The sequence below is a fragment of the Muscardinus avellanarius genome, assembly GCF_963383645.1.
Source record: "Muscardinus avellanarius genome assembly, chromosome: 17".
NCBI classification, from domain to species: Eukaryota; Metazoa; Chordata; class Mammalia; order Rodentia; family Gliridae; genus Muscardinus; species Muscardinus avellanarius.
Genome location: NC_137803.1, coordinates 64,599,537 through 64,620,524, shown reverse-complemented (window position 1 = coordinate 64,620,524; position 20,988 = coordinate 64,599,537). Strand labels below are relative to the sequence as shown.

Sequence of the window (20,988 nt, the reverse complement as noted above, 5' to 3'; positions counted from 1 at the left end):
GCGGCTACTTCCGCACCGCGCGCACTCGCGGCGGGCGCAGTGCGCCTGCGCAGATGGCCGCCGCGCGCCCCCGAGCCGCCGCCGCGCGCCCCCGAGCCCTGCCCCGCCCGGCGCACCTCCGGCCCGCAGGTGCTGAGGCTCCTTTGCAAAACCCGCACACTGGGCAGCGAGCGGGCAAAACGAGCCTGGTCCGGCAAAAAAGCCAATTACAGCACCGTTTCCTTTAGCATATGTGTGAAGAAACGGAGCAAGTAGATAAAATAACAATGGATTTTTGGTGGTACTGGGGGTGGAACCCAGAGGCTTTCTACCTCCGGGCTATACTCCCAGGCCCATTTTATATTTTATTTGGAAACAGGGTCTCACTGAGTTGCTGAGAGCCTCACTCAGTAGCTGAGGCTGGCTTCGAACCTGTGTGATCCTCCTGTCTCAGCCTCCCAAGCGCGGGGATTACAAGTGTGTGCCACCACGCCCGGCTCAGAATGGAATTTTTAAGACAATCCCCCCAAAATATGCAAATGTAGATAGAAAGACTAAATATCCCCAATATTTTAATATAGTATCTAAGTTTTAAATAATATATATTAAGATTTTCTAGTCAATGAATTATCCACACTTTGTCAAGTTAACTACAATAAAATAAGTTTGGGTTTGTTTTGTACTGGAGTTTTAATAAGACATTGTCCCTGAGCTGAGGTAGAAGCCCAACTATGTTCTTTGTGTGTGTGTGGTACTGGGCTTTCTGGAAGCCCTTCTACCTCCGGGCTACATTCCCAGACCTATTTTATATTATTTTTATTTGGAAACGGGGTCTCGCTTTGAACCTGCGCGATCCTCCTGTCTCTGCCTCCCAAGCGTGGGGATTACAAGCGTGCCCACCTCGCCCGGCGCCCAACTATGTTCTTAAACGACTCTTGGCCAAAAGCCTGGAGTCTAACCAGAATAATAGAACCTCTTTCCCAGACCCCCTTCCAAGGGAGACACAGCTGGGACTTTCTGGGCAGCTGGAACTGCAAACATACGCCACCAAAAGGAGAAACAGGCTCAGGCAGCTTGTCCTGCCTCTGCGTCCTGCTTGCTGGGCAGTCTTCTGCCGCAAACCCGCTCAGTCGAGATTGGGGTGATCCCACTCGCGATCGAAAATCTCAGAAAAGATGGGGGAGGATAGGGTGCCATACTGCAGCCACTTATCTGCAGCGATTCTTTCCCTTCTAGGAAATAAATTTCTTTAAGTTCCTATTTACGGCGCTTCTGGAAAGAATCTGACATGGACAAGAGCTTCTTGAGCTAATGACACTTTATTACAAGAACCCAGAAAAATTTATACCCTTCACCAGTGAGGTTAATAATAAGAGAAAAGAGGGGAGTGCAATCATTGTAAAACAGTAGTGGATAACATGTAAACAAAGGTAAAAAAAACCAATCCGGCATTCAAGAGATTAGCTCGGATCTTCTCTGGCTCTTGCAGACAGGCAGTTCCAAAGGGCAACTTCCAGAAGAAACGGGCACGCCCAGGGCTTGGAGGCCTCTCAGGGAATCTTCTTTAACTTTTTTGGAACTTTCCATCTTTAGGGGTCAGTCCATATGGCAGGCATGGGGGGATGTGGCGATCCAGGTGTTGCCCACCTTGCCTTCTAAAATCTGAAAGCTTAAACAAACTCACTACACAGTTTGGCAGATAAACACCAAGAAATACCATGAAGTTTTTAGATTTAGTTGTCAGATATACTTAGTTGATATATTAGTTGACCTTTAATGTCATTAACTAATTTTGGGGGGATAGTGGGAATTGAATCCAGGGACATTCTACCTTCCAGCTACATATATAACATATGCATAGAGCCAGGCATGGTGGTGTATGCTTGTAAACCCAGTACTTGTGAGGCTGACACAGGAGGATCTGGGGTAAGGTTCCCATTCAGTCTCAGCTACAGAGTGAGGCCCTCTGCAGCTTAGTGACACCCTGTTTTGCCGAGACCGCCGAGACCGCCTACTTCCTCTCGGCATCTGCGTGGAGACCACCCACCCACGCAGCTAATAGGCAGATTCTCAACGTGAGAAATAAGCCCCGAGAGAAGGTGTTGTCTCTGGCCAAAGTACTCCCCACTTTCAGATATTCTTTCATAACTATTATTCTTTTGGTAATGATTCTTTTAACTTTCCACACGAATTGCTCCAGTGGTGTAAGATCAGGACTGTGAGAGAAACTGAGTCCGTGGAAAATAAACTTTCTGGTAATTTGTCTAAGCCTCTAAACGTCCTCGGCTTTGTTCAAATGGTAATAAAATCTAGGTAGAATTTAGATGCAGTGGCAGCATTCCAGACAGTAATTACAAATGCAGAACTCCTCCCTATCTTTGACCTTCGTTCTAACCATTACAATAGAGCCAAGGGCTAGAAGGAATCTTGACCTTTGCACCTAGTGATAGCGCTGCCTGGAGACAGGGCGACACCACCTGGATAAAATAGCTATGTCAGAACAAAGGACAGATAAAATAGATGTGTGAATGTGAAAGAAAGAAAATATGGTGAGAATAAGAAAGCATTTTTGTATGAAGAGGAGCTTATCCTAAGATTGTCCCAAATGGGAAAGAAAGGAATTAGAAAGATTGAAAGCAGGTTACAGAAGGATTGTGGTGTGGAAATGGATTATTAAGAGGAATAGGCTTCTAATAAGCCTATCGTTTGAGGAAAAGTGCTCAGCTGCTAGAGAAGTACATCTGACAACTAAATCTAAAAACTTCATGTTATTTCCTGGTGTTTACCTTCTAAACTGTGTTGTGAGCTTGCTTAAGCTTTCAGACAGCAGATGGTATTGCAGACAAAATCCAGCAGACATTCATCGAAACCCTCTAAATCATCATAAAGGTACACGGATTTCCCTACGCCAACTACATGTATGAAAGCTGGAATCTCGGACTTCGTCCCCCATTCAGCTCAAAGGAGGTTGCCAGATAGAGAAGGACATTGGACTAAGCCCTAGGAATAAAAGTTCTGAAAGGGTTAAAAAAAACTCTTAAAAACTGGATTCTTCAAGGGATTTTGGGTGTGACTTTTGTTCTGGAATTTGCCCACTAAAAGCCTCTGCAGCTGCAAGGCCAAAGGGGCTGACTCAAGCACAAGACCCACCTGGTCATGGGACTGATTTCAATCACAAGGCCCTGTGATGCCACAGGCCTCACTTTTGTCTTGTTCAGGGTTGGTGGTTTGCATGTGTATCTCACTATTGTATTTTGGGTGTTTGCACTTTTCTTCTAGGGAATCACGGGGAAATGGGGAAATATAAAAAATCTTGTGTCCAGAATAAAGTGTTCAATTGCACAAGCAGCATTGATCCATGTCAGATTCTTTCCAGAAGCACCGCAAATAGGAACTTAAAGAAATTTATTTCCTAGAAGGGAAAGGATCGCTGCAGATAAGCGGCTGCAGTACGGCACCCTATCCTCCCCATCTTTTCTGAGATTGATTCGATCGCGAGTGGGATCACGCCCCATTTGGACTGAGCCAAGTCTGCGGCACTGTTTCAAAATAAAGAATAAAAAAAAAAATGGGCTGGAGGTGTAACTTGGAGGTAGAATGCCGCTGGGTTCAATCCCCAGCACCACTAAAAAAAAGTATGTATATAAAAGTATATATATACTTTTTAGTTGAGTACTAGCAAGCTTTCTCTTATTTTACTTTGTAATGACTGGGGATTGAACCCAGAACCTGTACGTACTAAGCGAGCATTCTACCACTGATCCCTTATTTATTTATTTATTATTTATTTACTTGCTTACTTATTGCTGTGGTACTGGGATTGAACCCAGGAATGTTCTACCTCTGAGATATACCCCCAGACTTTTTATGTTGAAGCAGAGTATTTATTTATTTATTTATTTATTTATTTATTGGTACTGGGGAATTGAACTCAGAGGCATTCTATCTCCAAGCTACACCCCCAGCCCACTATTACTTCTTATTTGGAAACAGTTCTCACTAAGGCTGCTGAGAGCCTTGCTAAGTTGCTGAGGCTGGCTTTGAACTTGCAATCCTCTTACCTTTTTCAGCCTCCCAAGTACTGGGATTATAAGCATGCACAACCATGCCAGCTTCTCGGCTTCTTCTTTTTTCTTTCTTTCTTTCTTTTTGAGACAGGGTCTCACTAAGTTGCTGAGGCTGACTTTGAACTTGCAATCCTCCTGCCTCAGCTTCTCGATTCACTGGGATTACAGGCATTGCACCACCCAGGCAGCTGCTGTTTGTAATTTTTGTCTCATAATGTACACCTAAAGTTTCTGCAAACAGCCAAGCATGGTGACTCACACCTATGCTCCCAGAATTTGGGAGGCTGAGACGGGATCGCATATTGGAGGCCAGCCTCAGCAACTGAGACCGCTTCAAAATAAAAAATAAAAAGGGCCAGTGTGTAGCTCAGAGGTAGATCAGTTCTGGGTTGAGCCCCAGTATTCACCCACCCCCAAATAAGAACTTAAAAAGGATTACTGCCATCATCAGGTTAATTTTGTAAGAAAATGTCCCTTCAAGGTTTTTACACAAACACCATCCGCTCAGATTTCGCGTGGGTCAGCGGCTTTTATAAAAGAAGGCAGAGCCCTAGATGAAGTTAAACTCCCTCTTCCCCTGGCCGCAGCGTTCGCTAGCTTTAAAGGACCAGAGCCCGACCAGACCGGGCGATTCCCTCACTGGGGAAGGGGTAAGAGCGTTACATCCCGACTCCAAATGTGGATGTGCGTTTAAAGGTCTGTGAGGCCGGACAGGTGTTGCACGCTGCTAATCTCAGCTACTCGGAAGGCTGAGACTGGAGGATTTCAGGTTTGAGGCCAGTTTGGGAAATTTAGCCCGACCCAATCTCGAAAATAATAAAAAGGAAGGGAAGCCGGGTGTGGTGGAATGCTGTAATCCCAGTACTTAGGAGACAGAAACAGGAGGACTGCAGGATGACTCTCATCAACCTAGCAAGACCCCCCTTTTTGTGGTACTGGGGGTGGAACCCAGGGGCTTTTCTACCTCTGGGCTATATTACACTTCTCAGATCTATTATACACTTTCTTTGGAAACAGGGTCTAAGTTGCTGAGAGCCTCACTCAGTAGCTGAGGCTGGCTTCGAACCTGTGCGATCCTCCTGTCTCAGCCTCCCAAGCGCTGGAACTACAGGTGTGCGCCACCACTCCCGGCTGGCAAGACCCCATTTTAAAACAAAAAATAAGCTGGGCGTAGTGGCGCACGCTTGTAATCCCCGCGCTTGGGAGGCGGAGTCAGGAGGATGACAGGTTTGAAGCCAGCCGCACTGGCTTAAGAGACCCTGTTTCCAAATAAAAATATATAAAAATAGGTCGTCTGGGAGTGTAGCCCGGAGGTAGAAGGGCTTCCAGGAACCCCAGAACCACCAAAAAAATAAATAAGTAAAAAATAAGAAAAAGGGCAGGAGATGTAGCTTGGAAGTAGAATGCCCCTGGGTTCAATTCCCAGGGTAGTGGCGCCCTCCACGTCGGCGACAGGACCACAGTTCTCGCTCCGCCCTGACTTTCGCTTCCAGCCAGGGACTCCCCACCACCTGGCTCCGCACCTTCCCCCCAGGTTTGGGCCTGCCCCGGGCTTGGGACGCTCGGGACCCAGCAGGATGCTGGACTGTGTACAGATCCCAGGGCGGGGCTCAGGGCGGAGTGCGGGCGGAGCTGGGGGCAGGTGGTGCAGAGTGCAGGGTGAGGTCGGGGCTGGCAGGGGCTATTAGAGCGCGGAGGGTACAGGCGTGGCTCAGGGTGTGGGCGGGGCTAGGGGCGGGCCGTGCTCAGAGTGCAGGGTGAGGGGCGGGGCTAGGGCGTGGTCTGGCTCAGGATTGGGGCTAGGAGAGGGCTGGGGGCAGGGTCGTACAACGCGAGGGCAGGGGCGGGCATAAAGGCGGGCAGGGCTCGGTGAGGAGGGTGGGACGGGGCTAGGGGCGGGGCCCGTCGGGATGGAGGTTAAGAGGACGGAGCTAGGGGAGGACGGGGACGCATTAAGTGGAAGCGTTGGGGTCGAGACTAGAAATGGGGGAGCCATTAAAGACCCAAAGGGCAGGGGCAGGGATAAAGGTGAGGCGGCGCTCAATTTGGAAGGTGGGGGCGGGGCTAGAGGCGGGGCCGGGCTCGTTACAGGCAAGGGAAGGGCCGGGTTCTTCAGCGGGGTGGGCGTGCTCGTGGGCGTGGCCTGGGGCCGGGGCGGGGCCGGGAGGCGGGGCCAGGCGTTGATTGGTGTTCGGGTGCCCGGGGCGGGGCGAGAGCGGGCGCGAGGCGCTGCGGCCGGGACCTTCTCTGGCTCCTCAGTCGGTCGGGCGGGCGGCGGCGGGCGAACGGCGGGAGCTGCGGGCGGCGCGCGGAGCCTGGCGAGCCGGCGGCGGGAGCAGGGCCTCGGGCTGGGCTGGCGGAGCCGGGAGGAGGCGCGGCGGCGATGAGGCGGAGCGGCGAGGACGAGGCGGCGCCCACGGGGGACCCCTGGGCCGAGTGCTTCGAGGCGGCCGTGCCGCTGGCGCTGCGGGCGGGACAGGTGAGCGGCGCCACGCCCCGAGCCCGCGGGTCTCGGAGGCCGGCGCCCGCGGGGCCGAGCGAGGCGCGCCTCCGGGGAGGAGGACCTCGGAGCGGGGAGCGAGCTGGCCGCGGCCCTCGCCTTGCCCTGGGGGCCGGCTGCAGCTCGTCGGACCTCGGTTCGAGAGCCGATGGGACATGAAAATCCCCTCCATCCGGAGCACCGCCGCGGCTGGCTTTGACGAACCTTTGAGCCGGTCCAGCTCCAGGTCGAGGACGCCGCGGCTCAGCCCGGCGCGGCGGGTCGGCGGTGCGGGGCTGCCTCCCCCGACCTTCTCCGGCGCGCTGAATCCAAACTCAGTCCACGCCCTCACCCACGGACAGAAAGGGGTTCACGCAGTGATCCGCACAGCTTTAGTGTGCGGGAGGAGCTCGCTCGGCTGCCGACGGGATGATTGAGCCGCAGGGCTAAAGAAAGCCAGGTCCCGGGGTTCCAGATGGGGTGCAGCTCCTCTTCTCTCTCCTGTTTTGTCTCTTCCCTGCGTTCCCTTCCGTTCCTGACACAGCAGGCCCACCAGCAGTAGTTGTCACAGAACCGCAGCGGGCCTCGGTGGACTCGGAAGATGCTGTTGCTTCGTGTTTAGGGCTAGGGGATGTGGCCGTGGGGCTTTGTGGGTGGACTGGCCTTCTATATCCACACTGTATTTTTCTTTTCAGGTCCCAAAGTCTGAAAATACTATAAAGAATTCAGGAGAGCCGGGCGTCGTGGCACACGCCTGTAATCTCAGTACTTGGGAGTCTGAGATTGGAGGATCGCAGGTTCGAAGCCAGCCTCAGCAATTTAGACCCTATTTTGAAATAATAAAATAGCTTTAAGGGTATAGCCTGGAGATAGAATGTACTTGGGTTCAATCCCCAATAAAACACACACACATGCACGCACGCACACGGAGGAAGTCAAAAGTTTTGTGAAGTCCTGCCTGGTGTTGCATGCCTATAATCCCAGTACTTAGGGGGCTGAGGCAGGAAGATCAAAAGTTTGAGGCCAGTCTCTGCAATTTAACAAGATCCTCTTTCAAAATAAACAATAAAGCCGGGCGTGGTGGCGCACGCTTGTAATCCCCGCGCTTGGGAGGCTGAGAGAGGAGGGTCACACAGGTTCAAAGCCAGCCTCAGCTACTTAGTGAGGCTTTCAGCAACTTAGTGAGACCCTGTTTCCAAATAAAATATTAAAAAGGTCTGGGAGTACAGCCCGGAGGTAGAAAGCCTCTGGGTTCCACCCCCAGTACCACCAAAAAATAAATAAACAATAAAAAGGGGTGGAGGTGCAGCTCAGAAGTACAATGCTTTGGATTCAATCCCAGTACCAAAAAAAGAGGGGGGGGAGAGTTGTGAAAACTTACCCCTTTCCATCCTTAGGAAGAGGAGGACCCTGATCTGCCCAGCCCTGCCAGTTCATTGTGTCAGGCCTAAAATCTTTCTGGAAAGCAGATGCCTTCCGTGTCTGGGGCCAGACCTGGCTAGGCCTTCTATTCCCTGCAAAGGAGCACAGCCAGGACTTTGGGAACGTCACACTGCCATAAAGCTTCTCTTCCTGGGGGCTTTGAGCAGAAACCAGCTGAAGATTCAGACACTGCTGTAGAGAGCTTGGTGTGCTTTGCACTTCTATGGTTTTCAAATTTAGATCTTTGAAGAAATAAGGCCTAAATTGTTAAAAAGTTATTTAACATGTTCATATAGAGCTTGAAATATTAGAAGCACAGTTCTTAAGGGTCTTAAAATTTGTGCCTTTTAAATTTTTTTTCTTTTTTTTGCGGGTCTGGGGATGGAACCCAGGGGCATTTGACCTCCAAGCTACACCCCCCTGCCCTAATTTTTATTCTTTATTTTGAAACAGGGTCTCACTAAGTTGTGGTGGACCTCACTAAGTAGCTGAGGCAGTCTGCGAGCTGGAATCCTCCAGTCTCAGCCTCCCAAATGCTGGGATTACAAGCATGCACCACATGCCTGGCTAATTTGTGCCCTATTTAAAAGGTCTTTTTCTTTTCTTTCTTTTTTTTTTTTTTTTTTTTTTGGTGGTACTGGGGTTCCTGGAAGCCCTTCTACCTCCGGGCTATTTTATATATTTTATTTGGAAACAGGGTCTTTTAAGCCAGCGTGGCTGGCTTCGAACCCGTGCGATCCTCCTGTCTTGTGAAGTGAAGGAGCTGCCATTGGGTTGGGGTCCTGAGTCTGAGCTGGGGAAGGGTGCTGGACTTTATGCCAGGCTGAGACAGACAAGCCACAGAAGGTCATCATAACCTGGGTAAACAGGAACATATCTTTAAGGAACATCCCATAGCAATCTGGGTGCTGGCTGGAGAAAACAGGCTGTGGGAAGGAAGGTCAGCCAGCACTGAGCTCTCTGCAGTCCTCCTTAGCTGAAGGTCAGTCTGGCCCAGCTGCATGACCGCAAGTGCCCGCCCTTGCCCTTGTAGCTGCTGCTGGGCCCTGTAGTGGGTTTTTGTTTTTTTGTTTGTTTGTTTGTTTGTTTTTTGTGGTGGTGGTACTGGGGGTGGAACCCAGAGGCTTTCTACCTCCGGGCTATATTCCCAGACCTTTTTTATATATTTTTATTTGGAAACAGGGTCTCACTAAGTTGCTGAGAGCCTCACTAAGTAACTGAGGCTGGCTTCGAACCCGTGCAATCCTCCTGTCTCAGCCTCCCAAGCACGGGGATGACAAGCGTGCACCACCACGCCCGGCTTTCTGCCCCTGTAGTGGGCTGCTCTGTCACTCCTAAGGCCGAGCTTCTGGCCGCAAAAAGGTGGGAACAAGAGATGGACACGTGCTGCACCTGGTCCTTGGGCACTGGTGCCCTAGACCATCGGCTGCCACTCCTGCTACACCCCCTCCCCAGAGGTCTCCCAACAAGGTGTTCTGTTCCACAGCCTCACATCCCCCCTCCTCGGCATGCCAGTGCCCATTCTTCCCCACCTCTCCAGTCACAACCACCCACACCATTGCAGAAGCCTCCTCTCTGGCTGATGGGTCACTGCCTCATGCCACCTGCCAGTGAGGTAAGATAGCAGTATTCACTGGCATGGATATTTAGTGTCTTTTATGTGATGCCAGACATAAAATCAGTATGCTCTGTTGGTTCCCCTGAAGCGGTAGGCCTGGAGCTTAGACAATGGCGGGGGGGAGGGTATCTTTAGGAAAATACAGAATTTAAAATTAACTACAGGCAGCATGCCTGTAATTCTAGTACTTGGGAGCCTGAGGACCACAGATTCAAGGACAGCCTCAGTAATTTAACAACACCCTCAGCAACCTTGGGAGACCCTGTCTCAAAATAAAATATAAAATAGATCTAGGGCTGTAGCTCAGAGGCAGAATGCCCCTGAGTTCAATCCCCAGTACCTCTCTAGCCCCCCCCCCAAAAAAAAGCTACTAGCAGGGCATAGTGATGCTCACCTGTAATCCCAGTACTTGGGAGGTTGAGACAAGAGGATCACAAGTTTGAGACCAGTCTCAGCAATTAGCAAGGATCTAAAATAAAAAACGAGCCGGGCGTGGTGGCGCACATTGTAATCCCAGCACTTGGGAGGCTGAGACAGGAGGATCGCACAGGCTCGAAGCCAGCCTCAGCTACTTAGTGAGGCTCTCAGCAACTTAGTGAGACCCTGTTTTCAAATAAATTATAAAATGGGGCTGGGGGGTGTAGCCCGGAGGTACAAAGACCCTGGGTTCTACCCTCCAGTACCACCAAAAAAAATAATAATAATAAAATAAAATAAAAAACGAAAGAGCTGGGGTATAGCTCAGAGATAGAATGCCCCTAGGTTCAATCCCTACTACCACACACACAAACAAATTAGCTGCAGTAGTTATTTATTTAGAACAATCACAGTCACCATATGCCTGTGGTCTATTCCAGACCAGCATGTGATAATTTAGCAAGACCCTTGATTCAGAATAGCTCAAAGAAGCCAGGCGTGGTGGCGCACGCTTGTAATCCCAGTACTTGGGAGGCTGAGACAGGAGAATTGCGTGGGTTCGAAGCGAGCCTCAGCTACTTAGTGAGACCCTGTTTCCAAATAAAATATAATATAGGTCCTGGGAATGTAGCATGGAGGTAGAAAACCCCTGGGTTCCATCCCCAGTAGCACACACACACACACACACAGCTCAAAGGTAGAATGCCCCTGGATTCAATTCCTGATTACACACACACACTACCACCACCACCATTCATGGCCATACCTTTTAACATGCTAACAAATCCAGCAAATATCACACAACATAAAAATAACTATTCTTGCACTGCGAGTGTTTGTTTTTTACTGGGGGTTGAACTCAAGGGCACTCCACTATGGAACTTATTTCCAGCCCTTTTTTTTTTTTTTAACCACAAGGTCTCGCTAAGTTGCTGAGGTTGGCCTGGAACCTGCAATCCTCCTGTCCTTGTGGAGTCCTATGCAGGAAATTATTGCTTGTGTCAATAACTTCTGGCAGTTACAACATTTTAGGTTCTACAATTAGAATCTATTTTGATGTTTTTTGTACTGGCACCTGAACCTGGGAGCCTTCTACCTCTACGCTACACCCTAGCCCTTTTGATTTTGAAACAAATCTCACCTGGTTGCTGAGGGTTTCGCTAAATTGTAGAGGCTGCCCTCCAACTTTGGGATCCTCCTGTCTCAGTCTCCCAAGCGCTGGGATCCCCAGCATGCCTTCATTCTTCTGTGTGTGGATGTCCCCAGCACCATTGGCACTTTTGTTGAGAATCCGTTGGCTGAGGAAGTGCAGGCTTGTTTCTGGGCCTGGGCCGTCCCCTGTTCTCTGTGTTCACTCTTAGGCCAGTGGCTTGCTGTGCGGTTGCTCTCTGGATGTGCTGAGTTACACTGCGAAGACTCCAGCGCTGCTCTGTGCTCAGGATTCAGGGACTTTTCCTTCATATAAATTGGGGTTGTGGACTGGGGGTTGAGCCCAGGGGTGTTCTACCTCCAGGCTATACCCCTATTTTATTTTATTTTATTTTATTGCAGTATTGGGGATGGGACCCAGGGGCATTCTACCTCTGAGCTACACCCCCAGCCCTACTTTTTATTCTTTATTTTGAGTCAGGGTCTCACTAAGTTGCAGAGGGCCTCACTAAGTAGCTAAGGCTGGCGTGAACCATGATCCTCCTGTTTCAGCCTCCCAAATGCTGGGATTACAAGTGTGCACCATCACACCCGGCTCCTTTTTATTTTTTAATTTGAAACAAGGTCTCACTAGGTTTCTGAGGGTCTTTTGAAGTTGCTGAGGCTGGCTTCAAACCTGCAATCCTTCTATCTCAGCCTCCCAAATGCTGAGGTTATAAGCGTGCACCACCAAGCCTGGCGTTATCTGTTTGTAAATGGTGGCGCTAAAACACCGAATAGAAATGTATTCACCCACCAGTGTTTGCTGAGCCACTCTGGACTTTGGCTCCAATAGCCAGAGACCCCCTGGCTGCTGCACAAGGGCCTTACAGCTCAGGGAACTAGAACTTGGTATCTGGTAAGAATTTGAATGAAAGCCAGTGTGTCTTCAGCCAGGTGTGATAGTGCACACCTGTAATCCTAGTACTTTGGAAACTGAGACAGGAGGGTCCCTGGTTCAGAAATAGCTTTAGCAACTTAGTGAGGCTCTCAGTGACTTAGCAAGATTCTATTTCAAAAAATATTATATAGAGATAGGCAAGTAGGTAGGTAGGTAGGTAGGTCGATGGGTGGGTAGATGGATGGGGTTGTACTTCAGAGATAGAATGCCCTGGATTCAACCTTTGGTACTAAAAAGAAAAAAAGAAAGAAAAAAAAAGCAGCCAATTGGGTCTGACCAAGCAGTGGCAAAGAAAGGGGTGACAGATTTTTCCCCTATTTTATTTTATTTTATTTTTATACCCTTATTTTATTTTATTGTATTGCAGTATTGGGGATAGGACCCAGGGGCATTCTACCTCTGAGCTACACCCCCAGCCCTACTTTTTATTCTTTATTTTGAGTCAGGGCCTCACTAAGTAGCTAAGGCTGAGGTGGCCAGCTTTGCTGCTGGGCTGGATGCCACATGCCAAAGAGGCACCAGCAGGACTCAAGGGTTTGGGGCTGAAAACCTGGTTGGAAAGATTTGTCTGTCCCCAGGAGGGTGACGCATAGGAAGAACTGTGAGGTCAGGCTTGTTCCGGCCTTGGACTGTAACTGCCAGTAGGTTCTAAGTAAAGATGTGAGCTCAGCTGGGCGTGGTGGCTCACGCTTGTAATCCCCACACTTGGGAGGCTGAGACAGGAGGATTGCACAGGTTCGAAGCCAGCCTCAGCTACTGAGTGAGGCTCTCAGCAACTTAGTGAGACCCTGTTTCCAAATAAAGTATATTTTAAAAAAAATAGGTCGCCGGGCGTGTATTCCCCGTGTATTACAAGCGCACGCTTATAATCCCCGCGCTTGGGAGGCAGAGACAGGAGGATCGCGCAAGTTCGAAGCCAGCTGCGCACGCTGGCTTAGGAGACCCTGTTTCCAAATAAAAATGTAAAAATAGGTCTGGGAGTGTAGCCTGGAGGTAGAAGGGCTTCCAGGAACCCCAGTACCACCAAAAGAAAAAAAAAATAGGTCTGGGGGTATAGCCTGGAGGTAGAACAGCCCCTGGGTTCTGCCCCTAGTACCACACACACACACACACACGCACACGCACACGCACGCGCACACGCACACGCACACACACACACACACACACAATGTTAGTTTGGATCCAGACTCTAGGTAAGAGGCTGCAGGATGCACACGTGAGCTCCCAACACAGGGCGCATTTAGGGCTGTGGCTGCTCACGCAGGAAGGGAGCAGGCTTGTCCACCGACGGCCCCACCAGGGGACGGCACAGGCTCAGGTGGAGACAGGAGGATCGCGCAGGTTCGAAGCCAGCCGCACTGGCTTAAGAGACCCTGTTTCAAAAATAAAAATAGGTCTGGGAGTGTAGCCCGGAGGTAGAAGGGCTTCCAGGAACCCCAGTGCCACACACACAAACAGTCACTAGATTGATGAGAGTCTCACTTAAGTTGCCAAGTCTGGTAATGAACCCTCAATCCTCCTGTCTTAGCCTTCCAAGCACTGGTATTAGAGGACTGCCCACCACATCAGCAAAGTCAGGTGCAGTGGCGCACACCTGTAATCCCAGTACTTGGGAGGCTGAGTTAGGAAAGTTGAAGGTTCGAGGACAGCCTCATCCTCTTGGCAAGGCCCTTAGTAACTTAGCAAGTCCCTATTTCAAAATAAAAAATTAAACGGGCTGGGTGGGGGAGGTTCGCTCAGAGATAGGATGTCTGGGTTCATTCTCCAGTACCAAATAATTTTTTGGGGGGTGGTACTGGGGTTCTACCTCCGGGCTACACTCCCAGACCTATTTTATACTTTTTTTTTTTTTTTTAACTTGGAAACAGGGTCTCTTAGGCCAGCACGGCTGGCTTCGAACCTGCACAATCCTCCTGTCTCCGCCTCCCCTGCACAGGGATTACAAGCGTGCGCCACCATGCTTGGCTTGTACCAATAAATTTTAAAAATTTAAAAGCAAAGACAGCCAAGCCTGGTGGCACACACCTGTAATCCCAGTACTCGGGAGGCGGAGACAGGAGGAGTGCATTTCACAGCTACTCTTTAGTGAGGCCTCTGCAACTCAATGAGACCGTTTCAAAATAAAGAATAAAAAATAGGGCTGGGGGTGTAGCTCGAAGGGAAAATGTCCCTAGTACCGGGGGAAAAAAATGAACAAAGGCAGAAACCCAGCAGCAGCTGCTCCTTGGGGCGTATGGTCCAGGGCCACCATCCTGACCCTGCCTGAGAAGCCACCTGTCATTTTCCTTATACAGCACTGTGAGGAAAGTAACTCAGCAGTGACACCTGCCTTAAATCCCTGCACTTGGGAGGCTGAAACAGGAGAATTGCAGGTTTGAGGTCACCTCAACCACTTGGGGAGACCCTCGGCAACTTAGTGAGACCCTGTTCCAAAATAAAAGAGGGCTAGGGAGATAGAATACCCCTGGGTTCAAGAAAGAAAGAAGAAAGAGAAAGAAAGAGAGAAAGGAAAGAAAAAGAATCAGATCAGGCATGGAGCTCACACTTGTAATCCCAGCATTTGGAAGGCTGAGACAGGATGATCACAGGTTCACAGACAACCTCAGCTACTTAGGCCCTTCGCAACTTAATTAGACCCTGTTTCAAAATAAAGAATAAAAAATAAATGGAGCCTGAGTGTAACTCAGAGGCAGAATGTCCCTGGGTGTATTCCCCTGTACCTCCCAAAAGGAAAAAGTAAACTCCCCTTTTGGGGAAGGGTAACTGGGCCTTGAACCTTCATCCCTCCCAAGTACTGTGGTTATGGGCATGCTAATAACAAAGCGTCAAATTTAGTTTGGTCAAATTTAGTATTGTTGTACTGAGACACAGTGAAGCCCACGCCACACTCAGCTGTCCTCGGGGAAGCCTAGACCCTAAACCGTGGCACCCTCAGCAGCCTCCACAGGGCAGCCGTTCTCCTTGTCTGCTGGGGCGAGGCACGGGCGCCTGGCAGGGCCCGGGACACAGCCCCAGCAGCTGTCACGGGCAGGCCGGCTGGGGGCGGCAGTGCAGGATCGGGGCGGGCGGCCGGGCGAGAACACGGCGTCGTGGAGCCGATGAATCTGCTGGCCTAGGTCCCATCCAGAGTGGTGGCTTTATTTGGGGGTTTGGACTCCAGGCTCAGTGATTTCGGACCCATGGGTCAATATTAAACATTAACAGAAGGTGATTTGGAGGGAGAGACCCAGACCAGGGGGTGTGTGAAGAGCCTGCTTTATTAGTGAGTAGCTGGAAACATGAATTAACAGCCCATGCACACTAATTTACTGCTGGTGCAACAAGAATGTTTTACGTCTGTAGGGCTGGGTGTACTGTGGTAAAGGGAAGGGCTGTTAGGGGTTTGTTTTGTTTTAGGGGGTACTGGGGATTGAATCGGGATACTTTCTACCTCCGAGCTACACCCCCTGGTCTTCCTGTTTTTTATTTTGAAATAGGGATTCATTAAGTTGTGGAGGCTGTCCTCAAACCTGCAATTCTCCTGTATCAGCCTCCCAAGTACTGGGATTACAGGTATGCACCACCATGCCTGGCTGTTTGTTTTGTTTGTTTGTTTGGGGGTACTGGGGATGAAACTCAGGGGCATTCTACCTCCAAGCTATACCCCCAGCCATATTTTTTATTCTTTATTTTAAAACAGGCTCTCACTGGGTTGCAAAGGGTCTCACTAAGTAGCTGAGGCTATCTGCGAACCGCGATCCTCCTGTCTCAGCCTCTCAAACTGGCTGGTTTTTTAAATGTAGCATTTTACTGAGAACACTCTATCATCACTTTTTCTCTCAGTGCAGGGAAACTTGTGAATCAGATCTTTGTTGACCCAGCGTCCTGTTCGAAGCTGGTTTGTGTGTGGTGGGTTTTTTGGTTTTGTCCTAAGTCATTATTATTTGGTACTGGTACTGGAGATTGAACCCAGGAGAGCTCTGCCAGAGCTGCAACACCAGCCTCCTCCTGTGTGTGTGCGTGTGTGTGGTGTACTGGGGATTGAAGTCAAGGACATCCTATCTCTGAGCTATACCCTCCTATTTATTTTTTTTAATTTTAATTTTATTTTTATTTTTTTATTTTTATTTTATTTTTATTTATTCATTTTTATAGTACTGGGGATGGAACATAGGGGCATTCTACCTCCAAGCTATACCCCCAGCCCTATTTTTTTTTTTGTAGTCTTTATTTTGAAACAGCGTCTCACTGAGTTGCAAAGGGCCTCACTAAGTAGCTGAAGCTGTCCGCAAACTGCAATCCTCCTGTCTCCGCCTCCCAAATGCTGGGATTACAAGCATGCACCACCATGCCCAGCTATTTTATTTTTATTTTGAAACAGGGTCTCTCTCTAAGTTGATGAGAGTGTAACTACTTGCTGAAGCTGGTGGCTAACCTGTGATTCTCCTGTCTCAGCCTCCCAAGTATTGAGATTATAGGTGTGTACCGCCACACCAGGCAGCAAATACACTTTTGGGGGGTTACTGGAGATGGAACACAGGAGCATTCAACTTCGAGCTTTACCCCCAGCCCTATTTTTTTTATTCCTTATTTTAAGACAGGGTCTCACTGAGTTGCAAAGGGCCTCACTCAGTAGCTGAGGCTGGCCGTGAAATGTGATCCTCCTGTCTCAGCCTCCCGAATGCTGGAGTTACAAGCGTGCACCACCACGCTCTGCTCAGCAAACACATTTTAATCAAACAGAAATGAACAATTGATTTTAAAAGACAGTGTTCCAGGCATTGTGGCACATGCCTGTAATCCCGGTATTCGGGAGGCTGAGAGAGAATCATCGCACGTTTGAGGACAGCCTCAGCAACTTAGACCCCGTTTCCAAATAAAATAAGGCTGGGAGTGTGACTTGGAGGTAGAATGACCCTGGGTTCTATCCCCAGCACCAGAAAAAGTGGGGGGATGTGAGGGCCCTGTGGGAGGCAAAGTAGAGGTGCACGGGCCGTGGGTGCAATGCATGCGAGGTCTTCTCTGAGGGCGTGGGGAGCCATTGCATAGTTTCTGTGGTAAAGTGATCTGACCTTTTCTAAAATTCCTAACCCATCCTCTGGGTTAGGCCACAAAGGCCGCAAGGGGGGGGGAATGGTTGAGACACTTTTGGGGGGGTCAGGTTACTGGGGATTGAACCCAGGGACAAGTCTACCTCTGAGCCACACCCCCGTCCTTCTTGGGTGTTTTAGTCTTTTTTAATTTTGAAGCATGGCCTTGGTAAGTTGCCGAGGCTGGCCTCAAACCTACAGTCCTTTTGATTCAGCTTCATAAGTACTGGGGTTGAGGGCGTGCGCCACCATGCGCGGCGCTCATGCATGCATTAGCCAGCACGGTTCGTCCCGGGGCGTCCAGGGAGGCCACAGCACGCGAGGCGGCACTGAGGCTCCAAGGGTGCTCTGGCCACAGGCGGCGGCGGCCTCCCGGGGTGGATGGCCGTGATCTGAATCTACCAGCAGCTCCCGTTTGGTTTTTGTTTGCTTGTTTTTAATTTATTTATTGTGGTACTAGGAATCGAACCCAGGGCCATTCTACTTCTGAGCTACATCCCCAGCCATATTTTTCATTTTTATTTTGAAACAGGGTCACTGTAGGTTGTTGAGAGTCTCACTAATTGCTGAGGATGTCCTGGAACCTGTGATCCTCCTGTCTCAGCCTCCCAAGTACTAGTATTACATGTATGCATCACCATGCATCTCCCATTTTGTATGATTCATAAAGTACATTTGGGAGAAAACATTTTTTTGGTTTATACCTAAATTTCATCAATTTGGCAGAGGTGTGCTCCACTGTCTATTTTGAGCACTTCCTATCAATGTCCCTTGCTGTTTTCAAAACTGCTTCCAAAGATAACTTAACTCAAATGGTGAGTCTTTCTTATTAAGAATATTGACTGTTGTAATCCCAGTGTTTGGGATTCTGAAACAGGAGGATCACAGGTTTGTGGCCAGCTTCAGCACTTAGGCCCTCCGCAACTTAGTGAGATCCTGTTTCAAAATAAAGACTTAGCCGGGCGTGGTGGCACACGCTTGTCATCCCCGCGCTTGGGAGGCGGAGACAGGAGGATCGCGCGGGTTCGTAGTCAGCCTCGCTGGCTTAAGAGACCCTGTCTCCAAATAAATAAAAGAAGGTCTGGGAGTGTAGCCCAGAAGGAGAAGGGCTTCTAGGAACCCCAGTACCACAAAAAAAAAATAAGTAAATAAATAAAAAATAAATAAAGACTTAAAATGGGGCCGGGCGTGGTGGTGCACGCTTGTGATCCCAGTACTTGAGAGGCTGAGACAGGAGGATCAAGTTTGCCGCCAGCCTCGACTACTTGAGGCCCTCCACAACATAGTGACACCCTCTTTCACAATAAAGATTTACGAAAACAAATAGGGCTGGGGTGGAGCTCAGAGGTAGAGTGCCCGTGGGTCCATCCCCATCGCAAACACGGTCACCGTTGCCGGGGTGCGCAGTGGCGGGCGCCTGTCGGGTCCGCAGCTGAAGGCTGACACAGGAGCCCCTCGGCTTCAAGACCTGCTTCCAAGGCCCCTCTGGTTTCAGATGATCAGGAAAGCCCTGGTGGAGGAGAAATGCTTCCTCACCAAAACCTCAGCAGCAGATCTGGTGACGGAGACGGACCGCCTGGTGGAAGACTTCATTGTCTCTGAGTTGCGAAGACAGTTCCCCTCTCACAGGTGAGCATCCCCGCGCGGCACGGGAAGCCGCCTGGCGATGAGGCCAGGGCTGTCCTGGCAGAGCGCGTGCCAGGCGGGCACTCACGTGTCCAGGAGGGTCTGGCTGAGCCCTCCAGGAGCCTGGGCAGTGCCATCCTGGCCACGTGCGTGAAGCAGACGCCAGCAGCAGGGCCGCGTCAGCCCGCTGCCAGTGTGTAGTGCCGGACGCCCCCAGCACGCGGTAGGACACAGGACAGCTGCATCCCCGGCCTCTGCAGGGACACCCTGCCTTGACTTTTTTTTGTATGTAGTACTGGGATTGGATCCAGGGGTATTCTACCTTCGAACCATGCCCCGGCCCTGTTTTTGTTATTGTTTTGTTTTTATTTTGAATCAGGGTCCTACTAAGTGGTGGAGGCTGGTCTTGAACCCACAACCCTCTGTCTCAGCCGCCCAGGTACTGGGATTGCAGGTGTGCACTGCTGTGCCTGATTAGAGCTGACGCTCTTCACCGCGTGGGGCCACCCTATAGAAAATCTGATGCAAGCTATTAATCTTTTCCACAGAAAAATTAAAGTATTTTAAGGCATCTTGCGTTCAAGTAGCCACAGCTTGCTGCTCTTAGCTCGGCTGTGCTCTGAACCCAGGTCTGCAGAGCACACTTCCCAACCCAATGCCTTCGACCTCCAAGCTATACCTCCAGCCCCTTTTATTTTTTGCATTTAAGGAGTGTCTCGCTAAGTTGTTGAGGCTGGCCTCAAAAGTGCAGTCCTCCTGTCTCAGCCTCCCAAGTACTGGGATTACAGGTCCCCAGCTGGAATCTCTTGAAGGTCTTGACTCCTCAACTGGATGCCAGTTGCTGGGCCCCTGGGCACCCCTCAAGTCCACACCTGAATGGCCTTGAGTGGCAGAAACTAACTGTAAGGCAGTCTCGGCGTGCTCTGCAGATAGCCGCCACACACCTTCCCCCAGTGACACTGACAGGATGGGCCAGTGTCCGCGCGTAGCGGTACATGTCTGCATTCCCAGTGCTTGGGAGGCTGAGACAGGAGGCGTGCAGGTTCGAGGCCAGCCAGGTAACCTAGGGAGACCCTGGCTCAAAATAAAAAATAAAATAGGGCTGCGAGTAGAATTTCTCCAGGTCCACCCTGCCCCCCACGCAGGCGGTCCTGAGCCCCCTTTCCTGGGAACCGGCCTTTGTCTTGAGCCAGTCCTGCTCCCATCTCACCTGACCACATCTTTTCGTCGCTGTCTCCTCCCTCCTGCCTGATTCAAGCCTTGCCACCTGCCCCCTGTATGTGTTTTGGGGTGTGGAATGTTTTATTTCAAAATGTAATTGCAAGCCACTCCAGGAAAGGAAAAATCATGTGGCTACAGAAGGAGAAGTAGAAAGCCAGCTTAAGCTAGGCCGGGTGATGCACGTCTGCGGTGTGCGAGGAGAGACCAAGGCAGGAGGATCCCAGGCCTGAGGCCAGCCTCACAACTAGCCAGACCCTGTTTCAAAAAAAAAAAAAAATTTTTTTTTTGTAGTACCAAGGATTGAAACCAGAGGCACTGTACCTCTGAGCCACATCCCCAGCCCTAGTGTTTATTCTTTTTATTTATTTTTTTGAAGATTTAAAGAATTTTATTAAAAGATAGAAATACAGAAAATAGGAACACAGCCCTATGCCAAAATGGCATGAGAGGGTAACTCGAAATGAATACACCCTATTCTTTTTATTTTTGGAACAGGGTCTCACTGAGTTGCAAAGGGCCTCACCAAGTAGCTGAGGCTGTCCACGAACTGCGATCCTCCGGTCTCCGCCTCCCAGATGCTGGGACTACAGCGTGCACCACCATGCCTGGTGACCCTGTTTAAAAATTTTAACAAAGGGCTGGAAGCGTAGCTGGGAGGTAGAATGTCCCTGGGTTCAATCCCCAGTACCAAAAAGAAGAAAGAAAACAGACTTGTCTCTTAAGTGGCAGAGCTGGGCGTGGTGGCGCACGCTGGTAATCCCCTCGCTTGGGAGGCGGAGACAGGAGGATAACGCTAGTTCAAAGCCAGCCTCTCTGGCTTAAGAAACTCTGTTTCCAAATAAAATATATTTTAAAAAAATAGGTCTGGGAGTGTAGCCTGGAGGTAGAAGGGTTTCCAGGAACCCCAGTACCACCAAAAAAAGAAAAGAAAAGAAAGAAAGGTGGCAGAGCCGGTACCCTTTAGGGAAGCATGCTTATTTCTTTGTTTGTTGTGGCACCTG

The 20,988-nt window shown here is 50.0% G+C and overlaps 1 protein-coding gene across 1 annotated transcript in view; it reads left to right on the top strand.

Moving 5' to 3' along the window:
* Positions 1-6,429: 6,429 nt before the first annotated feature.
* The window catches only part of IMPA2 (inositol monophosphatase 2), a gene marked incomplete at both ends in the record, with an annotated part of 33,112 nt that continues 18,553 nt past the window's right edge, over positions 6,430-20,988 (top strand). The window contains 2 exons of the mRNA XM_080714425.1: positions 6,430-6,525; positions 18,636-18,769. Of these exons, the coding sequence (XP_080570551.1) occupies positions 6,430-6,525; positions 18,636-18,769 (230 nt within the window). The remainder of the gene's footprint in view (positions 6,526-18,635; positions 18,770-20,988) is intronic.